At 51.1% G+C, this 18019-nt stretch overlaps 2 protein-coding genes across 3 annotated transcripts; one reads left to right on the plus strand and one right to left on the minus strand.

Moving 5' to 3' along the window:
• The first annotated feature begins 611 nt into the window (after nucleotides 1-611).
• LOC118078349 (glycolipid transfer protein domain-containing protein 2-like) lies at nucleotides 612-10945 on the plus strand. Of its 2 annotated transcripts, none has more exons than XM_035102171.2 (4): nucleotides 612-2161; nucleotides 4074-4165; nucleotides 5610-5800; nucleotides 7409-10945. In XM_035102171.2, the coding sequence occupies exons 1-4, from the start codon at nucleotides 1660-1662 to the stop codon at nucleotides 7950-7952; spliced, it is 1329 nt and encodes a 442-aa protein (XP_034958062.1). In that variant the 5' UTR covers nucleotides 612-1659; the 3' UTR covers nucleotides 7953-10945. The 2 variants fall into 2 exon arrangements, with proteins under 2 accessions (XP_034958062.1, XP_034958063.1); XM_035102172.2 differs by having other exon boundaries at nucleotides 631-2161; nucleotides 4077-4165.
• A 293-nt stretch (nucleotides 10946-11238) lies between these two features.
• LOC118078313 (zinc finger protein with KRAB and SCAN domains 1-like) lies at nucleotides 11239-18019 on the minus strand. Its single transcript, XM_035102126.2, has 4 exons — nucleotides 17876-18019; nucleotides 15133-15566; nucleotides 13634-13760; nucleotides 11239-11720 (listed from the first exon to the last, which is right to left on the minus strand). The coding sequence occupies exons 1-4, from the start codon at nucleotides 17904-17906 to the stop codon at nucleotides 11239-11241; spliced, it is 1074 nt and encodes a 357-aa protein (XP_034958017.2). The 5' UTR covers nucleotides 17907-18019.

The raw sequence follows: 18019 nt of genomic DNA on the forward strand, positions 1-18019 counted from the left end.
GGATTTGTTGTTGTCGTTTAGTCATGTCCGACTCTTCGTGACCCCATGGACCAGAGCACGCCAGGCACTCCTGTCTTGCACTGCCTCCCACAGTTTGGTCAAACTCATGTTTGTAGCTTCAAGAACACTGTCCAGCCATCTCGTCCTCTGTCGTCCCCTTCTCCTTGTGCCCTCCACCTTTCCCAACATCAGGGTCTTTTCCAAGGATTCTTCTCTTCTTATGAGGTGGCCAAAGTATTGGAGCCTCAGCTTCACGATCTGTCCTTCCAGTGAGCACTCGGGGCTGATTTCCTTCAGAATGGATAGGTTTTATCTTCTTGCAGTCCATGGGACTCTCAAGAGTCTCCTCCAGCACCATAATTCAAAGGCATTTATTCTTCGGCGATCAGCCTTCTTTATGGTCCAGCTCTCACTTTCATACATCACTACTGGGAAAACCATAGCTTTAACTATACGGACCTTTGTCGGCAAGGTGATGTATCTGCTTTTTAAGATGCTGTCTAGGTTTGTCATTGCTTTTCTCCCAAGAAGCAGGCGTCTTTTAATTTCGGGACTGCTGTCACCATCTGCAGTGATCAAGGAGCCCAAGAAAGTAAAATCTCTCACTGCCTCCATTTCTTCCCCTTCTATTTGCCAGGAGGCTGCGCCCCCCCCCCCCACAGCACCCTCCCTACATGCCACAGTCTCCGGCACAGACCACGTGGCCTCATAAACAACAGAGTAAAAAAAAAGCGTGGAAATCCTCAAGCAAGGCATGCTCTGCTATATTGAGTGTCTGCCACCTGATGAAATAGACTTCTAGCCAGCCAAATCAAGGGAAAACACCTGGATTCCCAGATGAGATAGGTTCCAAAGAACTCAAATTAGACCCTTGCTGGTGGACCCTTTTGCTGGCTAATCAGCAAAGGGTGGGATAAGACTGGATCGGTGCCAGACACATGGACAACAAGGGCAACCATAGTCCCAATATAGAAAAAGGGAGACCATACTCTGTCCCGGGACCTGTTTGCTTTCCGCTGGAGCAAAGGTCTCCCAGCATGTCAATCATTAACCCCAGTCCCACAGACTGCCTGTTTGCAAGGTAAACCCCAAAGGGAACGAGGCCCACCTGTGTTTTGCTCCTCCAGGTTGGGGGGTGGAGGGAGGGAGGCAGGCCCACGGCAAATGGATTTCATGTCGCTTCATTTCCAATATTTATATGCCACCTAATGGCAAAGATCGTGTGGGGGGCTAACGAGTAAAAACGAGTAAAAATCAAATACATGCGATGGGAAACGTTTTGTAGCGTATATAAAACATAGCTGCCAAGTTCTCCCTTTTTAAAAGGGAAGTTCCCTTATGCTGAATAGGCTTCCTCGCGAGAAAAGGGAAAACTTGACAGCTATGAATAAAATAGAAAGAACAGAGAAAGCAACAGATCAAAATCGAAATGCGAGAAACCAAAACTTTGAAAGAAGTCCCGTAGAACGAGCCCGGCTGGCTGCACGGGGGCGAAAAGTCCAAGGGCAGGATCTCAGCGGTATCTGATGATCGGGTCTCGTTCAAGGTTCGCTAGGCTGGTCCCGAAAACGATGCTTCTTTCTTCTGCTGCTGTATCCAGGATCGCCGGATCGTACCAAAAGTGCCTGAAGGTTCGGGTCGCTTTTGCCCAACTCTCCAATGCTGCTCGGCTCTTTCCCTGAGTCCTGGCTCCATTCCGGGGGCAGCAAGCGGCTGCCACGTGTCTCCCGAGACGGATCCGTGCCGCATCGATCCACGGGCCTGAGATTGGCAGGTCCACTCCAGTCCCATCCCGGTGGAGATGTCAAAGCGCCCTTGCCAAAGCTCAGAGGCAGCCCCAAGGGTGGGACCCTGTCCCTGGAGACGCGGGATGGGGCAGAGGTGGCCGCCCCCTCCCCACCCGCGCCACCAGCCCCCGCCCTCCTCTTGTCCCCGACTGATAAGGAAGCCTTATCTCCCCACCTGAGCAGACAGCCCCGGTCAGGGTGCAAAGGGAGGCCGGGCGGGCGGGGGAAGGACACAGCCGCCGGCACGAGCGCCAGGGTGCAGCAGCCGGGGATGGGTGCCACGGGGTGGACCCCCACCCGTCTCTGCCGCCTGGCCTGTGCCGTGGGGATCTTCTTCTTCCTCCTCCTCCTCTGCTTCTCCAGCCTCCGCCTCCGTAAGTCGAGGGTCGGGGTCGGGGTCGGGGGGCTGTGGCCTTTCGCTTCCCCTGGGATCTCCTTTTCCAACTCTCAGGTTCTTCATTTTGCAACCATTTTCAATTGTTATTTAAAAAATGGGGCGGGGGGGGGCAGACAAAAGCTTTCCTGCTAAAGCTGAAGCTGGATACTTGGAGAGTCAGGGCAGGTGAAAGAAAGAACTTCTCCGTTAACCTGCGGAACTCCCTCCCTCCTGCAAGAGACAGGCTTGGTCACTCACCTGGGTGGCATTAGAAGAGGCTCAGGGAAATTCACGGAGGAGGAGGAGGGAGCTCTGGGCGGCTAGTACCAGCCACGATGGCTTTGCTCTGCCTTCACAGTTCGAGGCAGCAACGTTCCCGAATATTATTTGCTGGAAACCGCGGGGGGGGGGGAGTTGGGATCCTGCTTGCGTATTTTCATTTGGGGCATCTGTTCAGCCATTGTGAGCAAAAGCTGTCGGACTAGATGGGCCACTGGCCTGATCCAGCAGCAGGCTCCTCTCATGTTCCTAGGTGCATTTGGGTGCGAATTTCTATTAGAGAAACACATTTGTACAGGCAGTTTTCACAAATGTAGACCTTTCCCCCCAACAGAACGCATTTTCATTGTTATCTTCACTGTCTTTCCCCTAACACACATATTTTTGTCAACACCCTTTGGCTGGGCAACTGCATGGCTGCATTCAGATAAGGGCAGACTGGCGAGGAGACCCGTGTTTCGCCCCTCACAGATTGCTTCAGAAAGTGTTGATTTGATCAATTATGCTTTAAATTCATACAGAATTATATGCCCCTGCTCTGTCCCCAGTTATGACTGTGTGTGTGTGTGTGTGTGTGTGTGTGTGTGAGAGAGAGAGAGAGAGAGAGAGAGAGAGAATGGGGAGGCTACATCGAATCACAGAACTGTAGAGTTGGAAGGGACCCCAAGGGTCATCTAGTCCAACCCCCTGGAGTGCAATAATCTCAACCCCATGTGCCCCCTTCTCCTCCACTCACATCCACCTCAGTCTGCACCCTTAAGAAACACAGAAGTGGAGGCAGACCTGATGTGAAGGGGGGGGGCTGCAGCCACCACATTGCTACAATAGGTAATTCTACCTTTCAGGTGGGTCTTGGAGACCTCTGTAACTCCGAATTTTGCCTAACCCCTTAGCAGCAGCAGCAGCAGCAGCAAAACCAGTTTGTCTCAGAGGTCCCTCTGGTGTGGGTGGCAGCCCAGTGTGATGGAGCCCCCCTCCCTGCTGGGCTGCCAGGATAGGAGACATCCTGGGGGAAACTCCCTGTGCCCCCTTTGATATTGCCTTCAATCCTAGGATAGACGCGAAATTGGAGTGTAAATGCAATATGCAGATTCTTTAGCTGGGATTCATTCGTTGCATTTCAAGGGGTTGAGCTAGATGACCCTTGAGGGTACCTTCCAACTATGATCTTTTTTTTTTAAAGACCCATTAGACTGCATTTCCTATGAACTGGGATTATTAATTATTTATGCCCCGCCCCTCTGGGACCAAGAGCTCTTTAAATTCTTGGGCAGAAGCAGAACATGTCAGGGCTGGACCAACCTTTGCCAACCTGGTGCCCTCCCCCCAGATCTTTTGGGCTACAACTTCCATCAGCCATCCCCCCCGCCCCCGCCCCACCTGCTTTCAGGCCTCTGGAGATGTTTTTGGTCACTTTGGTTTTAACTGGGGCTCTTCCAGGCTGCCAGGGGTGAGGGGGGGGGTCAATATTGCAAACAGGCCTCTGGGGAACCCCCCCCACCCCAACAGGGGTCTCATCCACCTGCAATTGCTTTGTTCTAGCTTTGAGTTTCCCCCTAATCAATCCCTGTGTTTTCTCTGCCTTCCTGCCCTTGGGGGGGGTCTCGCATTGCCTGCTTTCTGTGCCGCAGCAGAAGTGCCGAGCTCCACCTGCATTTGGGGGGTCCGTCCGTGCCGCTGGTTTGGGGGGACGCTGCCCAGCAAGGAGGATGCAGAGAGGAAGGTGAGAACCCGGAATGCCCCCCAACTCAGCCCCTCCCAGTTTTGGAATGGAGTTCAATGGGGATTTGCTCATGCTTTAAAATCCAAATCCAAAAACGGGGAGAGTTTTGCAGTGCTGGGATTTCCACTAGGTGTGCGATGTAATCTACTGGAGCAATCAAGTACAACGTTACCTGTTGTGCTAGAGTGGACATGCAGGGGATGTTGGTCCAGCCTGTTGAACTTCTGTTACACCTAAAATAAAAAAATTCCTTCAGTAGCACCTTAAAGACCAACTAAGTTTTTATTTTGGTATGAGCTTTCGTGTGCATGCACACTTCTTCAGATTCTTCTTCTGTTACACCTGTTACTTCCTTTGCATGTGACTACAGGTGGGCCTGCTCTGGTCCACGGGGTCAGGAAGAGTCAGACCACAAAGTAGGCGAGCAAGACCTTTCCAGACCTGGTAAAAGGTCAAGTCACTGAGCCACCTCCCTTCTTTTTGATCCTGCCTGCTTTCTGATTCACCTGGGCTGTGTTATCTCCCATATGGGGTAAACCTATTTGTACATGCTTGTAACTTTAAACCTAAAGTCTGCCTTCAGGGATCACACTGTGCTCTGCTTGATCGTGAGTAAACGATCGTGTGTATCTGAAGAAGTGTGCATGCACACGAAAGCTCATACCAATGACAAACGTAGGTGGTCTCTAAGGTGCTCTAAGGATTTTTATTTTTATTTTTTTTGACTACGGCACACCAACATGGCTACCTACCTGTAACTAAAACTACTTTTTGTTACTTACCGGTATGAATAAGACTGTGGTGTCTTTATTCTTTTACGAGGTATTCAATGGGTCTTATCAGGAATAATAGAACATATCTCAATCTGGGCAAGTCAGATTGAATTGCTTATTGTCTGAAGAGATTCTAACGGGTCTGCAACCAGCTTCCTGCTGTGTAATAGGGGAATACACTCTGCTAAGCGAAGAAACTTGCTAACACGAGTTAGGAAGGATAATATTAATCCATATACCCTCTCCTGTTACCCACAACATTCCCACACCAGGATCCCAGCTGGAGAGAATCATAAAACTGTAGAATGGCAGAGTTGGAAGGGACCCCGAGGGTTATCTAACCCCCTGCAATGCAGGGATCTTAACAAAAGCAATCAAGCCTCCCTGCTTGCTATTATTGAAGGTTTTTAAGCAAACATTGGGTGGCCACCTGTCAGCGATGCTTTAGCTGCAATCCCTGCATTGCATGGGGTTAGACTAGATGGCCCCTGGGGGTACCTTCCTGCTCTACAGTTCTAGATTCTAAGTTGCCAGAGGCTAAATTCTTTGTTACATTTGGAATGGTGATGTGGGGGGTGGGGTGGGCATGAGGGTCGGAGGGTTGCTTTTTCTGCCCCAAGGCACCCCAGCTCACCCACCCCAGTGACCCCTCCCTTCTGCTCTGCTCACAGCCCCCTCCTTCCGCCTCGCCCCCTTCTGCCGCCACTGGGGCCGCCCTCCTCCTGCAGACCCCATCTGAGCCCCCGGACCCGGGCGAGGGCTTTCGAGTTGCACGTCTGCAGAGGGCCTTCGCTGCCAGCCTCACGCCCGGCGGGCAAATCCTCATCCGGGAATACCTGAGCGGCTGGAAAGAGCTGATCAAGTGAGTAAGAGCAGCGCCCCCCACCCCAAAAGCCAAGGGAGCCTCCCTGGAAGTAGCTGCCGCATTTCCCGAGAGAGAGATTCTGGCCCAGATCAGAAGTTCCCGGGACAGGCTTGCCAGAAGCAGCGAGGGGTTTCCAGGTCCCGCAGGAAACAGAAACAGGTGAAGAAGCAGCACAGAATCCTAGAGCTGGAAGGAGTCGGGAAGCTAGGACTCCAGATAGACTGGGCCTGGGCCAGGAGGTTCCAGAAGAGCCTCAGAAGAGCCTGGCTGCTGGATGAGGCCAAAAGGGGCCCATCTAGCCCAGCATCCTCTTCTCATAGGGGCCAGCCAGGTGTTCCAAATAGAAAACCCACAAGCAGGACCTGAACAAAAGAGCAGCACTCGCCCCTCCTGTGGTTCCCAGCAAATAATATTCAGAAGTATTGCTGCCTCTGACTGCACAGGGCAGAGTGTGGCCATTGTGGCTAGTGGCCACCTGTTTGTTCTCTGCCTAGAAAACATGGGTTCAAGCAGTTTCCCCCTTGCCCCCCTCCTTTCCCAGGGAGAAGCCGCTCTTTAGTGCTCAATCGTAACAAACGGCAATCTACCAAAAAAACAAAGCAAAAAAAACAGAATTGCTGTTTGCACCTGTTGAGTTTTCCCTCTCTCTGTGTGTGGAGCCCTCAGTAATAAACAGAGTGTTTCCCCAGGAAAAGCAGCGGGACAAACACACAAGCCAACCCCTATCAGACCCCTGACTAGAAATCATGGGGGAAAGGGAAGCGTGGGTGGGTGAGTATTTACTTTCTTTTTCTCTCCAAACTAAAAAGTCCCAAGCTTCACAACCTTTCTTCACAGAGGAGTCGCTTCAACCTCTTGAACATTTCAGTTGCTCTTTTCTGAACCTTTTCCAATACCGCAATATCCCTTTTGAGATGAGTCGACCAGAACTAGACACACTTACAGTACTCCAAATGTGGCCGCACCTCAGATTTGTACAATGGCATTATGACATGGGCTGTTTTATTCTCAGTCCCTTTGCTGTTCTTTTTTTGCCAATTTTTAAATTAGTTTTCATTTTTCACCACGCAGTGGTTAAAACTCAGTTCCTTTCCTAAGGCCCCCTGACCCCCTAGATTGGTATGAAAGCGTTATGGTATGGCAGGCAGGCAGCATATTTTCGGGAGAAGAAGAGGCTACGGAGCAAACCCTCCACAAATCCGAAGCGGAGTCCCTGAGGCGGTTGGGTGGCGCCTCGTCCGCCTCCTTCCGGCTGCCGGCAACTCCTGCAGCCCAGCTGGTCTTACTCTGCTTTCCTTTGGACCACTTGAGCGAGGCGGAGGAGAGGGAGGGCGATCTTGTCAACTGGGCACCTAGGGGAGGACCGCCAAACGCTGCCCAGACTTGCGCCCCCGCCGGGGAGGTCACTTCGCAAGAACAATGCGAGAGGCGGCAGCAGCAGCTCCACAGCAGGCGCTGCAAGTTCCCCCCCTCCCGCAAAGGCTCAGTCCTCCTCCCTTGTCCCCCGACTCGGCAAGCGGGGGGTGGGTGGGTGCCCACCATTTCCGCAGCTTGCTTCGTTCTTGCCTTGCCTGACTCCGGCCGGCCCCCTCTCCTTCCTGGCAGGCTGATGGACGCGCTGGGCGCCGCCTTCGGCCTGATCTCCGGCGAGACGCGCACCAAGATCGCCATCCTGCAGGAGAACCAGCGCGGCCCCCACGGAGCCCACTACCGCACCCTCCAGTCCATGGTGCGCTTCGAGCTGGCCCGGGGGCTGGTGGGCTTCCAGTCCCTGCCGGCCGGCCGCCCCCCGTCCGGCTGCCGGACCCTCCTTCGCCTCCACCGGGCCTTGAAGTGGCTGGAGCTCTTTCTGCGCAAGCTGGGCACCAGCGCCGAGGGCGCGGAGCCTTCCCGCATGTGCGCCGACGCCTACCAGGAAGCCCTGGCGCCCTACCACAGCTGGTGGGTGCGCCAGGCGGCCGCCCTGGCTTTCCTGGCCATGCCCTCCCGCCGCGAACTCTACCGCATCCTGAGCGCCGGAGGGGGCGGCGAGGAGGAGGAGGAAGGCAAGGGCCTCCGCAGGCTCCGGGACACCGTCCGCAGCATCGCCCACGTCTACAACGCCACCCAGGAGCTGTATGCCGCACACGGGATGCTGGCGCTGCCCTGAGGCCCCCCTCCCTCACTGCCCCTCCCTTCCCCAAGGGAAAAAGCAGGGGGTCCCTTCCCTGGCACGGGACCCAGTCCCAGGGGGACCAAGGCTGGTAGCGCCAGGCGAGGGGGCGCTGCATTGCCAGGCTGACCCCCGGGATGCCTTCCGGCTCCAGGATTCGTGGGGAGGTTTCGAGCAGAGCTTGGGGGGGGGGACCTGACAGGGATGCTTCAGCTGCGATGGCTGCATTGGAGGGGGTGGGGCTGGATGGCCCCTGGGGGTCCCTTCGGACTCTGTAGTGCCAGGATTATTCGGTGGGGCAACTTGCAGCACGACGCCCGGGGGGGGGGGCGGTGTTTGGCGGGAAGTGCCAGCATCGCAGCCCCTGCTCAGTCCCCTAATGTAGCTGTTGACCCGGGAGCAGAATGAAGCCTAAATGTGTTTGCGAAGGGGGCGATCCTAGATGCTCGTGGCTCCCTCTGGTGGCTGCTCGGAGCTCTGCACCTGCAAGCTCGGCTTCTGCTGCCTAGAAGCCTAGGTTTTAGGGGCAAATACTGTATGGAAGACTGATAAGAAATAAAAGTATTCCTCACATGTGGGCTCCATATTTGCTGAATATAAAGGTGCTAAATATGCTTAAATGAGCCAGACATACTGCACACGCGCATGCACACAGAGGGGGAGACAGGGGCCACCGTGTGACTCTGCCTTGATATTTGCATACTATATAAAATCAAGCTATATATATTGCTAGATAGGTGTTGAGGTGGAATCTTCTTTCTTGTAGTTTGAACTTCATCCTTTGGAGGATGCTCGGGAGAGGTGGGGTGGCTGGACCGCTTCCCACCTGAATATACAAACATGATATAGAACCAGAACCTTCAATAGATTTTGCAATATACTACAGAGACATTTGTATTCAGTAATAGCTGAGGGGAAGCGGCCCAGGTGATAGTCTGCTAGGCAGGATACACCTAAACAAGTGTCATACGCTGGACAAAATGGTTTCCAAATCTTGAAAAGAAGAGCAAGGCTTATTGGGGATGTGATACCTGACAATCTGTTGGGCGCAAGGCCTCGTGTGAGGAGGGTCGCAAGGCCTGGGCTGGAGACACGGAAACCCAGCGTGGTTTCAAAAATCCCTCATCCTACAGTGTCTCAGTAGGGCAGGGTCACCTGTTGGAGGAATATATGCGAGGCACTGACAAAAATGTCCCACTGGTCAAGATCTGGTGCTCTCTCCACCTAAGTGGAAAAGGGTGTCAGACGCTGCCCGGGGGGGGGGGGAGCTGTATTGTTTGGAGTCTCAGCTCAATCCAAGCCTTCCTCCATGTTTTGGATGTCTGCAGATGAGAACTGCAGTTGGCAGAAGCAGAAAAACTGTACTTGGTCAGGATCCCACCTTTGAGGTAAGATGAGCAGAGAACTGTCATCTTCCTCGTGAATACCGTTCTCTGCTCCTGAAATGCGCTTGTGATCGAAGGAGGACAGAAGCCAGGGACTCCTCCTCTGCCTCACCTTCTCCCAGAGGAAGGACTGGAACTTGTGGCTTTTCTGGCAGATGTCCAGTGCATGTGCACTATCCTGAGAATGGCAGTAGCGCTCAGGAGCTCCACAGATTTGCAACCTCGATGCACTTGAAGTGGAAGTATGTGAAAAGCTTGTCAACATCTTCAAATGAAAGCTCAGCATTGATGGCAAGCTCCTCAGTGTTGCCAAATCCTTGTTAACTCTCCCCAGGTGTGAGGTGAGGAAGTTATTCAACACCTTGGCCAATGATTTGCATCTCCAGATGTGGGTAAAGGTAAAGGTACCCCTGACTGTTCGGTCCAGTCGCGGATGACTCTGGGGTTGCGGCGCTCATCTCGCTCTATAGGCCAAGGGAGCCGGCGTTTCTCCATGGACAGCTTCTGGGTCATGCGGCCAGCATGACTAAGCTGCTTCTGGCGAACCAGAGCAGCGCACGGAAACGCCGTTTACCTTCCCACTGGAGCGGTTCCTCTGTATCTACTTGCACTTTGACGTGCTTTTGAACTGTAGCCTTAGTTGCTAACAAGGGTCCTTAAGTTGCGCCCAGGCAAGGACAGAGACAGTCAATAACAACGCCGAGGGTTGAATCCAGAGAAAGAATTTAATTCTTAAATTTAAGAGACTCTTGGTGATCAGCTTCACGACAAAAGTAAAGAAACACAAGTTTGCAAAGATTCTTATACACTTCTTGGTAAATGCGCACGCAAGGGGGGGTCATAAGTTTCAAGTCCATATAAGGATCTTCCTGTGTCCAGTTCTTCTTGTAAACACATGCTGACTCAAGCAGCCTTGAGTGGGGGGCTTGAGTTCCTATCTATCTTGCCTGCTCTGTGCGTCAGACTGCTAGCATCAGACAAGACAGTCATCCGGCCTTGGTAGCTAGCTGTCAAATGTTTTCATTACACTTTGGCCCACTTTGGTACAGAGACGCATTCCTCTTCCAAAGAGGAAAGCATTTTAAGCAAGACATCCCAGGGATATTGGGGGGGGGCATATACCAAGGGTAGGCAAATTAAGGCCCGGGGGCCAGATCCGGCCCAACCACCTTCTAAATCCGGCCCGCGGACAGTCCAGGAATCAGCGTCTTTTTACATGAGTAGAATGTGTCCTTTTATTTAAAACACATCTCTGGGTTATTTGTGGGGCATAGGAATTCATTCATTCCCCCACAAAAAAACACCAGTCTGGCCCCCCACAAGGTCTGAGGGACAGTGGACCGGCCCCCTGCTGAAAAAGTTTGCAGACCCCTGCCATACACTCAGAATTATATAATGCAGGCAATGCAAACGATAGGATCAAATTTAGCTCAATAACACAAATGGCAAATCTCTCCCTTCAGAACTGCTAGGTGGGCCCAGGTGTGGGTATGTAGTCTAAATAAATACTGGGGATTGAGGGTGCATTCCATGGATGTGAGAGAAAATGGTTATGGTTTCTCCCCTGCATGGATTCCTTGATGGAAAGTGAGATTGTCATTTCGACTGAAGCTCTTTTCACATTTCAAACACTGATCATAGCTGCCAAGTTTTCCCTTTTCTCGCGAGGAAGCCTATTCAGCATAATGGAAAATCCCTTTAAAAAAGGGATAACTTGGCAGCTATGACACTGATATGGCGTCTCCCCTGTATGAGTTCTTTGATGGGCCCTAAGTGTGGCCTTTTCCCTAAACCTCTTTCCACATTTGAAGCATTGATAAGGTTTCTCCCCTGTATGAATTATCTGATGGTCAGTGAGTTTCCTTCAAGGTGAAGCTCTCTCCACATTCCAAACACTGCTATGGTTTCTCCCCTGTATGTATTCTTAGATGGGAAATGAGATTGTTCTTGTGGGTGAAGCTCTTTCTACAATCCAAACACTGAAATGGTTTCTCCCCCATATGAATTCTTTGATGGGAAGTGAGATTTGACTTCCACTTGAAGCTCTTTCCACACTTTTGACAGTGAAATGGTTTCTCCAGTGTATGAATTCTCTGATGGGCAGTGAGACTTTGCTTCTGGGTGAAGCTCTTTCCACATTCCAAGCACTGATAGGGTTTCTCCCCTGTATGAATTCTCTGATGGGCAGTGAGAATTCCCTTCTGGGTGAATCTCTTGCCACATTCCAAGCACTGATAGCGCTTCATCCCAATAGGATTTCTTTGATAGGAAGTGGAAAGGGAGATGGAGCTCTCTCCACACTCCAAATATTCGTATGATTTCTCCACTATGTGGATTTTGTCGTTGTCTCCCTTGTTCTTCATTTCCAATTCATCACCACCTGCGATGGAGAGAAAAATGGATTAGAACCTCAGAAATAAATGGAGCCCCAAATGATTGGACAATGATAAATTACTCTTGTGATAGTGGAATAATGGAAGGGGGTTAGAAAAGTGGTCTTACTCCAAGGTTCACTGCCTTTGTTAACTGGTCTTCATGGATGTATTTGTGGGAACCTGAGATGTGCAAAGCCTGACTCTTCTGGGATGGATTTTGTTTGGCCCAATCATGGAATTTTCTGCATCTCTATTGTCAGCATAGCTGCCAAGTTTTCCCTTTTCTCGCGAGGAAGCCTATTCAGCATAACGGAAAATCCCTTAAAATAAGGGATAACTTGGCAGCTATGATTGTCAGTCACCTGTTTTTGCTCCATTTCCATGGTCCATGGTCTCTTTGTTCAACCAAAAACAGACAGAAGCATTATAGTGAGTGAAATAAATATTTGATCCCCTATCAACCAGCCAGATGTCAGGCTACCTGGTATCTTCACTGTATGTAACGAGCCGAGATTAGAAGCACCTGCTATAAAGGAGAGGTCTTACCTGTAATCCCAGCTCGTTACAGTACCTGTACAAAAGACACCTGTCGACAGAAGCAATCCATCCAGCAGATTCCAAAGTAGCCACCAAGACCAAGACCAAAGAGCGGTCCAAGGATGTCCGGGACAAGATTGTAGACCTGCACAGGGCTGGACTGGGCTACAAGACTATTATTGCCAAGCAGCTTGGTGAGAAGGTGACAACAGTTGGTGCAATAATTCGCAAATGGAAGAAACACAAAATAACTGTCAACCTCCCTCGGTCTGGGGCTCCATGCAAGATCTCATCTTGTGGAGTTGCAATGATCAGGAGAACAATGATGAAGCAGCCCAGAACTACATGGGGGGAACTTGTCAATGATCTCAGGGCAGCTGGGACCATAGTCGCCATGAGAACAGTTGGTAACACACTACGCCTTGAAGGACTGAGATCTTGCAGAGCCCGCAAGGTCCCCTTGCTCATGTACAGGCCGCCTGCAGTTTGCCAATGCACATCTGAATGACCCAGAGGAGAACTGGGTGAAAGTGTTGTGCTCAGATGAGACCAAAATCGAGCTCTTTGGCATCAACTCAACTCGCCGTGTTTGGAGGAGGAGGAGGAATGCTGCCTACGACCCCAAGAACACCACCCCCACCGTCAAACATGGAGGGGGACATATTATGCTTTGGGGGTGTTTTTCTGCTAAGTGGACAGGACACCTTCACTGCATCAAAGGGATGATGGATGGGACCATGTATTGTCAAATCTTGGGTGAGCACCTCCTTCCCTCAGCCAGGGCATTGAAAATGGGTCGAGGGTGGGTATTCCAGCATGACAATGACCCAAAGCACATGGCCAAGGCAACAAAGGAATGGCTCATGAAGAAGCACATTAAGGTCCTGGAGTGGCCTAGCCAGTCTCCAGACCTTAATCCCATCGAAAATCTGTGGAGGGAGCTGAAGGGTTGGGTAGCTACACATCAGCCTCGAAATCTTACTGACTTGGAGAGGATCTGCAAAGAGGAGCAGGACAAAATACCTCCTGAGATGTGTGCAAACCTGGTGGCCACCTACAAGAAACGTCTGACCTCTGTAATTGCCAACTCTGTAATTGCTACCAAGTACTAAGTCATTTTTTGCAAAGGGATCAAATACTTATTTCACTCATTATAATGCACATCAATCTCTGACTTTTGTCTTCTGGGTTTCTGGGGTTTTTCCTGTTGTTATTTTGTCTCTCACAGCTGCAATAAACCTACCATTAAAATTATGGACTGGTCATTTCTTTGTCAGAGGGCAAACGGGCAAATTTAGCAGGGGATCAAATACTTTCCCCCCTCACTGTATATAACTATGGAATTTCAAAGCAGATATTATCATCCAACCGGGAGCCTTACCAAGAGAGGCCATGATCCCACGATTCTCCTCCATGACTTCCTTATGCAATGCTCTCTGGTCAGGATCCAGCAACGCCCACTCCTCCTCCGTGAAATGCACAGCTACATCTTCAAAGCACACTGGACCCTGATAGGGAAAAGACAAAGGTCCTCCTCTGATATCTGAAGAAGTCTGCATGCACACGAAAGCTCATATCCATAACAAACTTAGTTGGTCTCTAAGGAATTTTTATTTTATTTTGGTCCTCCTCTAAGGCAGTCTAATGATTCTACTACACTTTGCGGTCTTGTTTCCTGCCTGTTCATTGCTGTCTTGTGTTAATTGCAATGGGGATACTCAAAAATGCTGAGCAAAGGTCCACTACGCTGCACCACGTGGCCCCTGCAGGGATGGTGCTCTGAGGGTTGGGCACCACTGGGGGTTTTGGGATGACGAACTGGTAAACAAGTCTTAAATCTTGGACCAGCCATAAAGAAGCTGGGGTAGAATTCAAGGCTTGTGGATAGGGAAGAGGGAGGTGGTATTGCTGACAAGCGAGAAGCTACTACAAGCTGCAAGCGGCTAGTCTCTAGCTGGTCAGCAATTTTTCCATTCTGCCTGGAAACGAGCAGAAGGTTCCTGATTTGGGGGTTATTCCCTCAGAGAAGCTGATTACACCTGGTTGAAGCTGGCCCTGTTATTTCTCTGTAACCAGGGCCCTGCTGCTTATAAACATAAGAAGAAACCTGGGCTTCACTTTCTCTCTCTCTCTCTCTCTCTCTCTCTCTCTCTATTTCTAGTGTGGTGATCTGTATATAGTATGTCTAAGTGCTAAGTTCTTAGTCTTATTTTAAGTTTAAATTAATTTTTTATATTGCAAGCGGATTCTTAAGTACTATGCAAATCCTGAAGAGTTGGATTCGTGAATTGTTATGCTCATTTGCCTTCAGTCAATAATACTGGATGAAGCTGCTGCACCTGGTCTATTTTGGGGACCCTGCATTGTGTTTAATCTGCCAACAAATTGTTGAGGTCTAGCCTGAACCTTTATGGAGCAAACCCTTGACAATTGCAAGGCGACTTCAAGGGCCACAAATGGAAGGATCTTCTCTTCCTGTTACCCATGTGCTATTTTGAAGAGTTGGGGAATCTTTGTCACTGTTTCTATGATATGTCAGCTGCTTAGAAGCCCATCGTAGCACTTACACATAAATCTATATATATAAATGTAAAAGGGAAATGTGGGTTTATGTCCACTTTTCACCAAAACCGCTTGACCGATTGCTTTCAAATTTTGACACAATGTCCCAAGCAAATGTCTGAAGGTTCTTATAAAGTCTGCTAAGACAGATGTCACACCTGTGGCAGGTAAAATACCAAAAAACCCATGTTTCAAAACACACCACTCAGATGAAAGTGAATGGGGAGAAAGGTTAGAGAAGGAATGCCACAGCATTTTAGGATCTTCTCCCTCCTGTTTGGAGCCCCTTGGGAGTATCCAGAGGAAAGTCTCTCTCACCTGCTTCCTCTCTGCCTGCTTCCTCTCCTCTGCCTGACTCAGGAGGAAACCTTTGGCCAGGGCCACCGCCTGGGAACTGGTCTCTGCTCCGCATTCCCTCACCCAGCTCTCCATCTCCGGGGGAAGGACAGCCAGGAACTGCTCCAAGATCACCAGGTCCAGCATCTCAGCTTCCATGTGCTTTTCTGACTTCAGCCACTGATAGTAAAGGTGGTAGAGTCGGCTGCAAACCTCCCGAGGTCCTTTGGCCTCCTGGTAGCAGAACTGCCTGAACTGCTGGCTCTGCACATCTGAGCGGAGGGTGTCCTCATCTCCCAGGAGCTTCTGAACGGAGTTTTCCCAGAATCCCCCACTGCTCCCAGTTTCCATGGCCTGGCTTCTTCCTGCTTTAGGGCCAGCTAAGTCTTGCTCATCCATCTGTGCTCTCAGGAAGCCTGCAAGAGACAGGAAGGAAACTCTCTTTTTTCCTGCCATTTTCTGTCCATCTGAATTAGAGGTGCTAGCAAATTCTACAAAGTAAATGCATTTTTTCACTATAAAATTGACACATTGTCAGGAGAAGAGAAATGTTCTCTGAGCAAGTGTGGATGAGTCTTGCTAGGAACCAGGGTTGGACCGTACCACAGCCCAGGCTGTAAGTACCACAAGGTCCAGGTCCCAGAATGACAACATAGCCCTTGGCTACAGGATCCAGAGTCCTTCTACAGCAGGGGTCAGCAACCTTTTTCAGCTGTGGGCCAGTCCACCATCCCTCAGACCATGTGGTGAGCCAGACTATTTTTTTTGGGGGGGGGGGAAATGAACGAATTTCTATGCCCCACAAATAACCCAGAGATGCATCCTATATAATAAAGTCCCTGTGTCTCTGCGTCCAGATTCCGTGTGTCCCTGGGTTACTGCACATGTGCCCCAGGGACACAGGGATTGGAGGCAGAGACAACCACCGCTCCGCCAACCGCCGCTCCGAAGCCCCGTCTCATGCTGGAGGTGCGCTGCGAGGCGGCGGGGGAGAGAAGCGCTCCTCCCCCGGCCGCCTTGCCACGCACCGCCGGCATGGGACAGCGCTTCCTCGGCGAAGGCAAGCAGGCGAGCTGTCTGCCTGCTTGCCGTAGACGAGGAACTCGAAGCGGCAGCGGGCAATTCGGCTGGGGGACTGGCTTGGCGGCGGCGGGAAAAAGGGGAAGAAGTCCCGGAGCCGAAGTATGGCGCGGCAGGGTTGCCGGCTCTGTCGGGAGGGGGGGAGGGAGAAGCAGAAGATCCGATCGGTCTTCGGCTTCTCCCTCCCCCCGCCCAACAGAGCCGGCATTTGGCTCTGTCAGGTGGGGGAAGGGAGAAGCAGAGGATCGGATTTGTGCTTTCTGTCGGCGGTGGAGGGGAGAGCAACAAATGGAGAGAAAGGGCTGCTTTCTCTCCGTTCGTTCCTCTCCCCTCACCGCCGACAGAAAGGGCTGTCGGCGGCAGGGGGGAGAGAAAGGAAGGAGGAGAAAGGGCTGCTTTCTCCTCCTTCGTTCCTGTCCCCCTGCCGCCGACAGCAAGGACAGGTCCCAGGGTTCGGAGAAGCGCTGCGCAAGCGCTTCTCCGAACCCCGGGATGTTCTAGCGCCCATTATTGAACGGGCTGAAATACACTAGTTTTCAATAAAAGCTCACATTCTACTCATGAAAAACACCAGGCAGGGCCCACAAATAACCCAGAGATGCATTTTAAATAAAAGGACACATTCAACTCATGTAAAAACACGCAGATTCCCGGACCGTCTGTGGGCCGGATTGAGAAGGCGATTGGGCCGCATCCGGCCCACAGGCCTTCGGTTGCCTACCCCTGTTCTTCAGCTCAGGAGAAGTTACAGGGAACCAGGCAGAGGGCATTTTTGGTAGTTAAAATCCCAAGTTAAAACTTTCATCACTGCTATAACAATAACTTGAATTTCTAGACCCCTATTCCTTATATAAAACAACCTATGAGTGGACCAAAACCATGTGTATTTACAAGCAGCACATTCAGGGGCCAAACAGTTCAGCCAGATGCCTGGATCAGGCATAATAACAAGAGTAATAATAACAACAATATTATCATTTCCCATTACAAATATTTCCCATGAGAAAAAAACAAATACAACTTCTACATTCATCTCCCTTCCAAAATTCTGTTCACGGAGGTCCAGCACCGAGGGCCTTCTGGTAGTTAGTTCCCTTGCTGCAAGAAGTGAGGTTACAGGGAAGCAGGCGGAGGGCCTTCTCGGTGGCGGCACCTGCCCTGTGCAACACTTTCCCAGCAGATGTCAAGGAAAGAAGCAGCTATTTTACTTTTAGAAGACAAGTGAAGGCGGCCCTGTTTAGGGACGTTTTTAATGTTTGATGCTGCATTGGTTTTAATATTCAGTTGGAAGCCGCCCGGAGTGGCTGGGGAAACCAAGCCAGATGGGCGGGGTATAAATAATAAATTATTATGATGAATATTAATATATGATCTTTTCATCAGCTCAGTGCCTAGAATCCATTCAGTTAATCCATTTCGGGAAGCCCCCCCCCCCCGCCCAATAAACCAGCACTGCTGCTACTGCTGCTTCCCACGTCCAGGCCAAGAAACGCAGCTGCGCTTGATTTTGGGAACAGGTAGAGGAAAGAAAGTCTGCTCCGTGGGGAGGGGGGGGAGAAGGGGTTGCCCAGAGGGATCAACTCCCCTCCGGGGAGAGGGGGAGGGAGGGAGGGAGGGAGGGAGAGAGAGAGAGAGAGAGACTCACCAGAGCGCAGAAGCCATCGCCGAGGAAGCATTTGTAAAGGAGATGACAGCCCCTCCCCCCTTGCAGGAAGGGAGGGGGGACGGAGGACCTGCCCCCCCCCCGCGACACTTTCATTTCCTGTCCTCTCTAGGAATCCAGCTCAGC

Source organism: Zootoca vivipara, chromosome 13 (genome assembly GCF_963506605.1).
Source record: "Zootoca vivipara chromosome 13, rZooViv1.1, whole genome shotgun sequence".
Classification (NCBI taxonomy): Eukaryota; Metazoa; Chordata; class Lepidosauria; order Squamata; family Lacertidae; genus Zootoca; species Zootoca vivipara.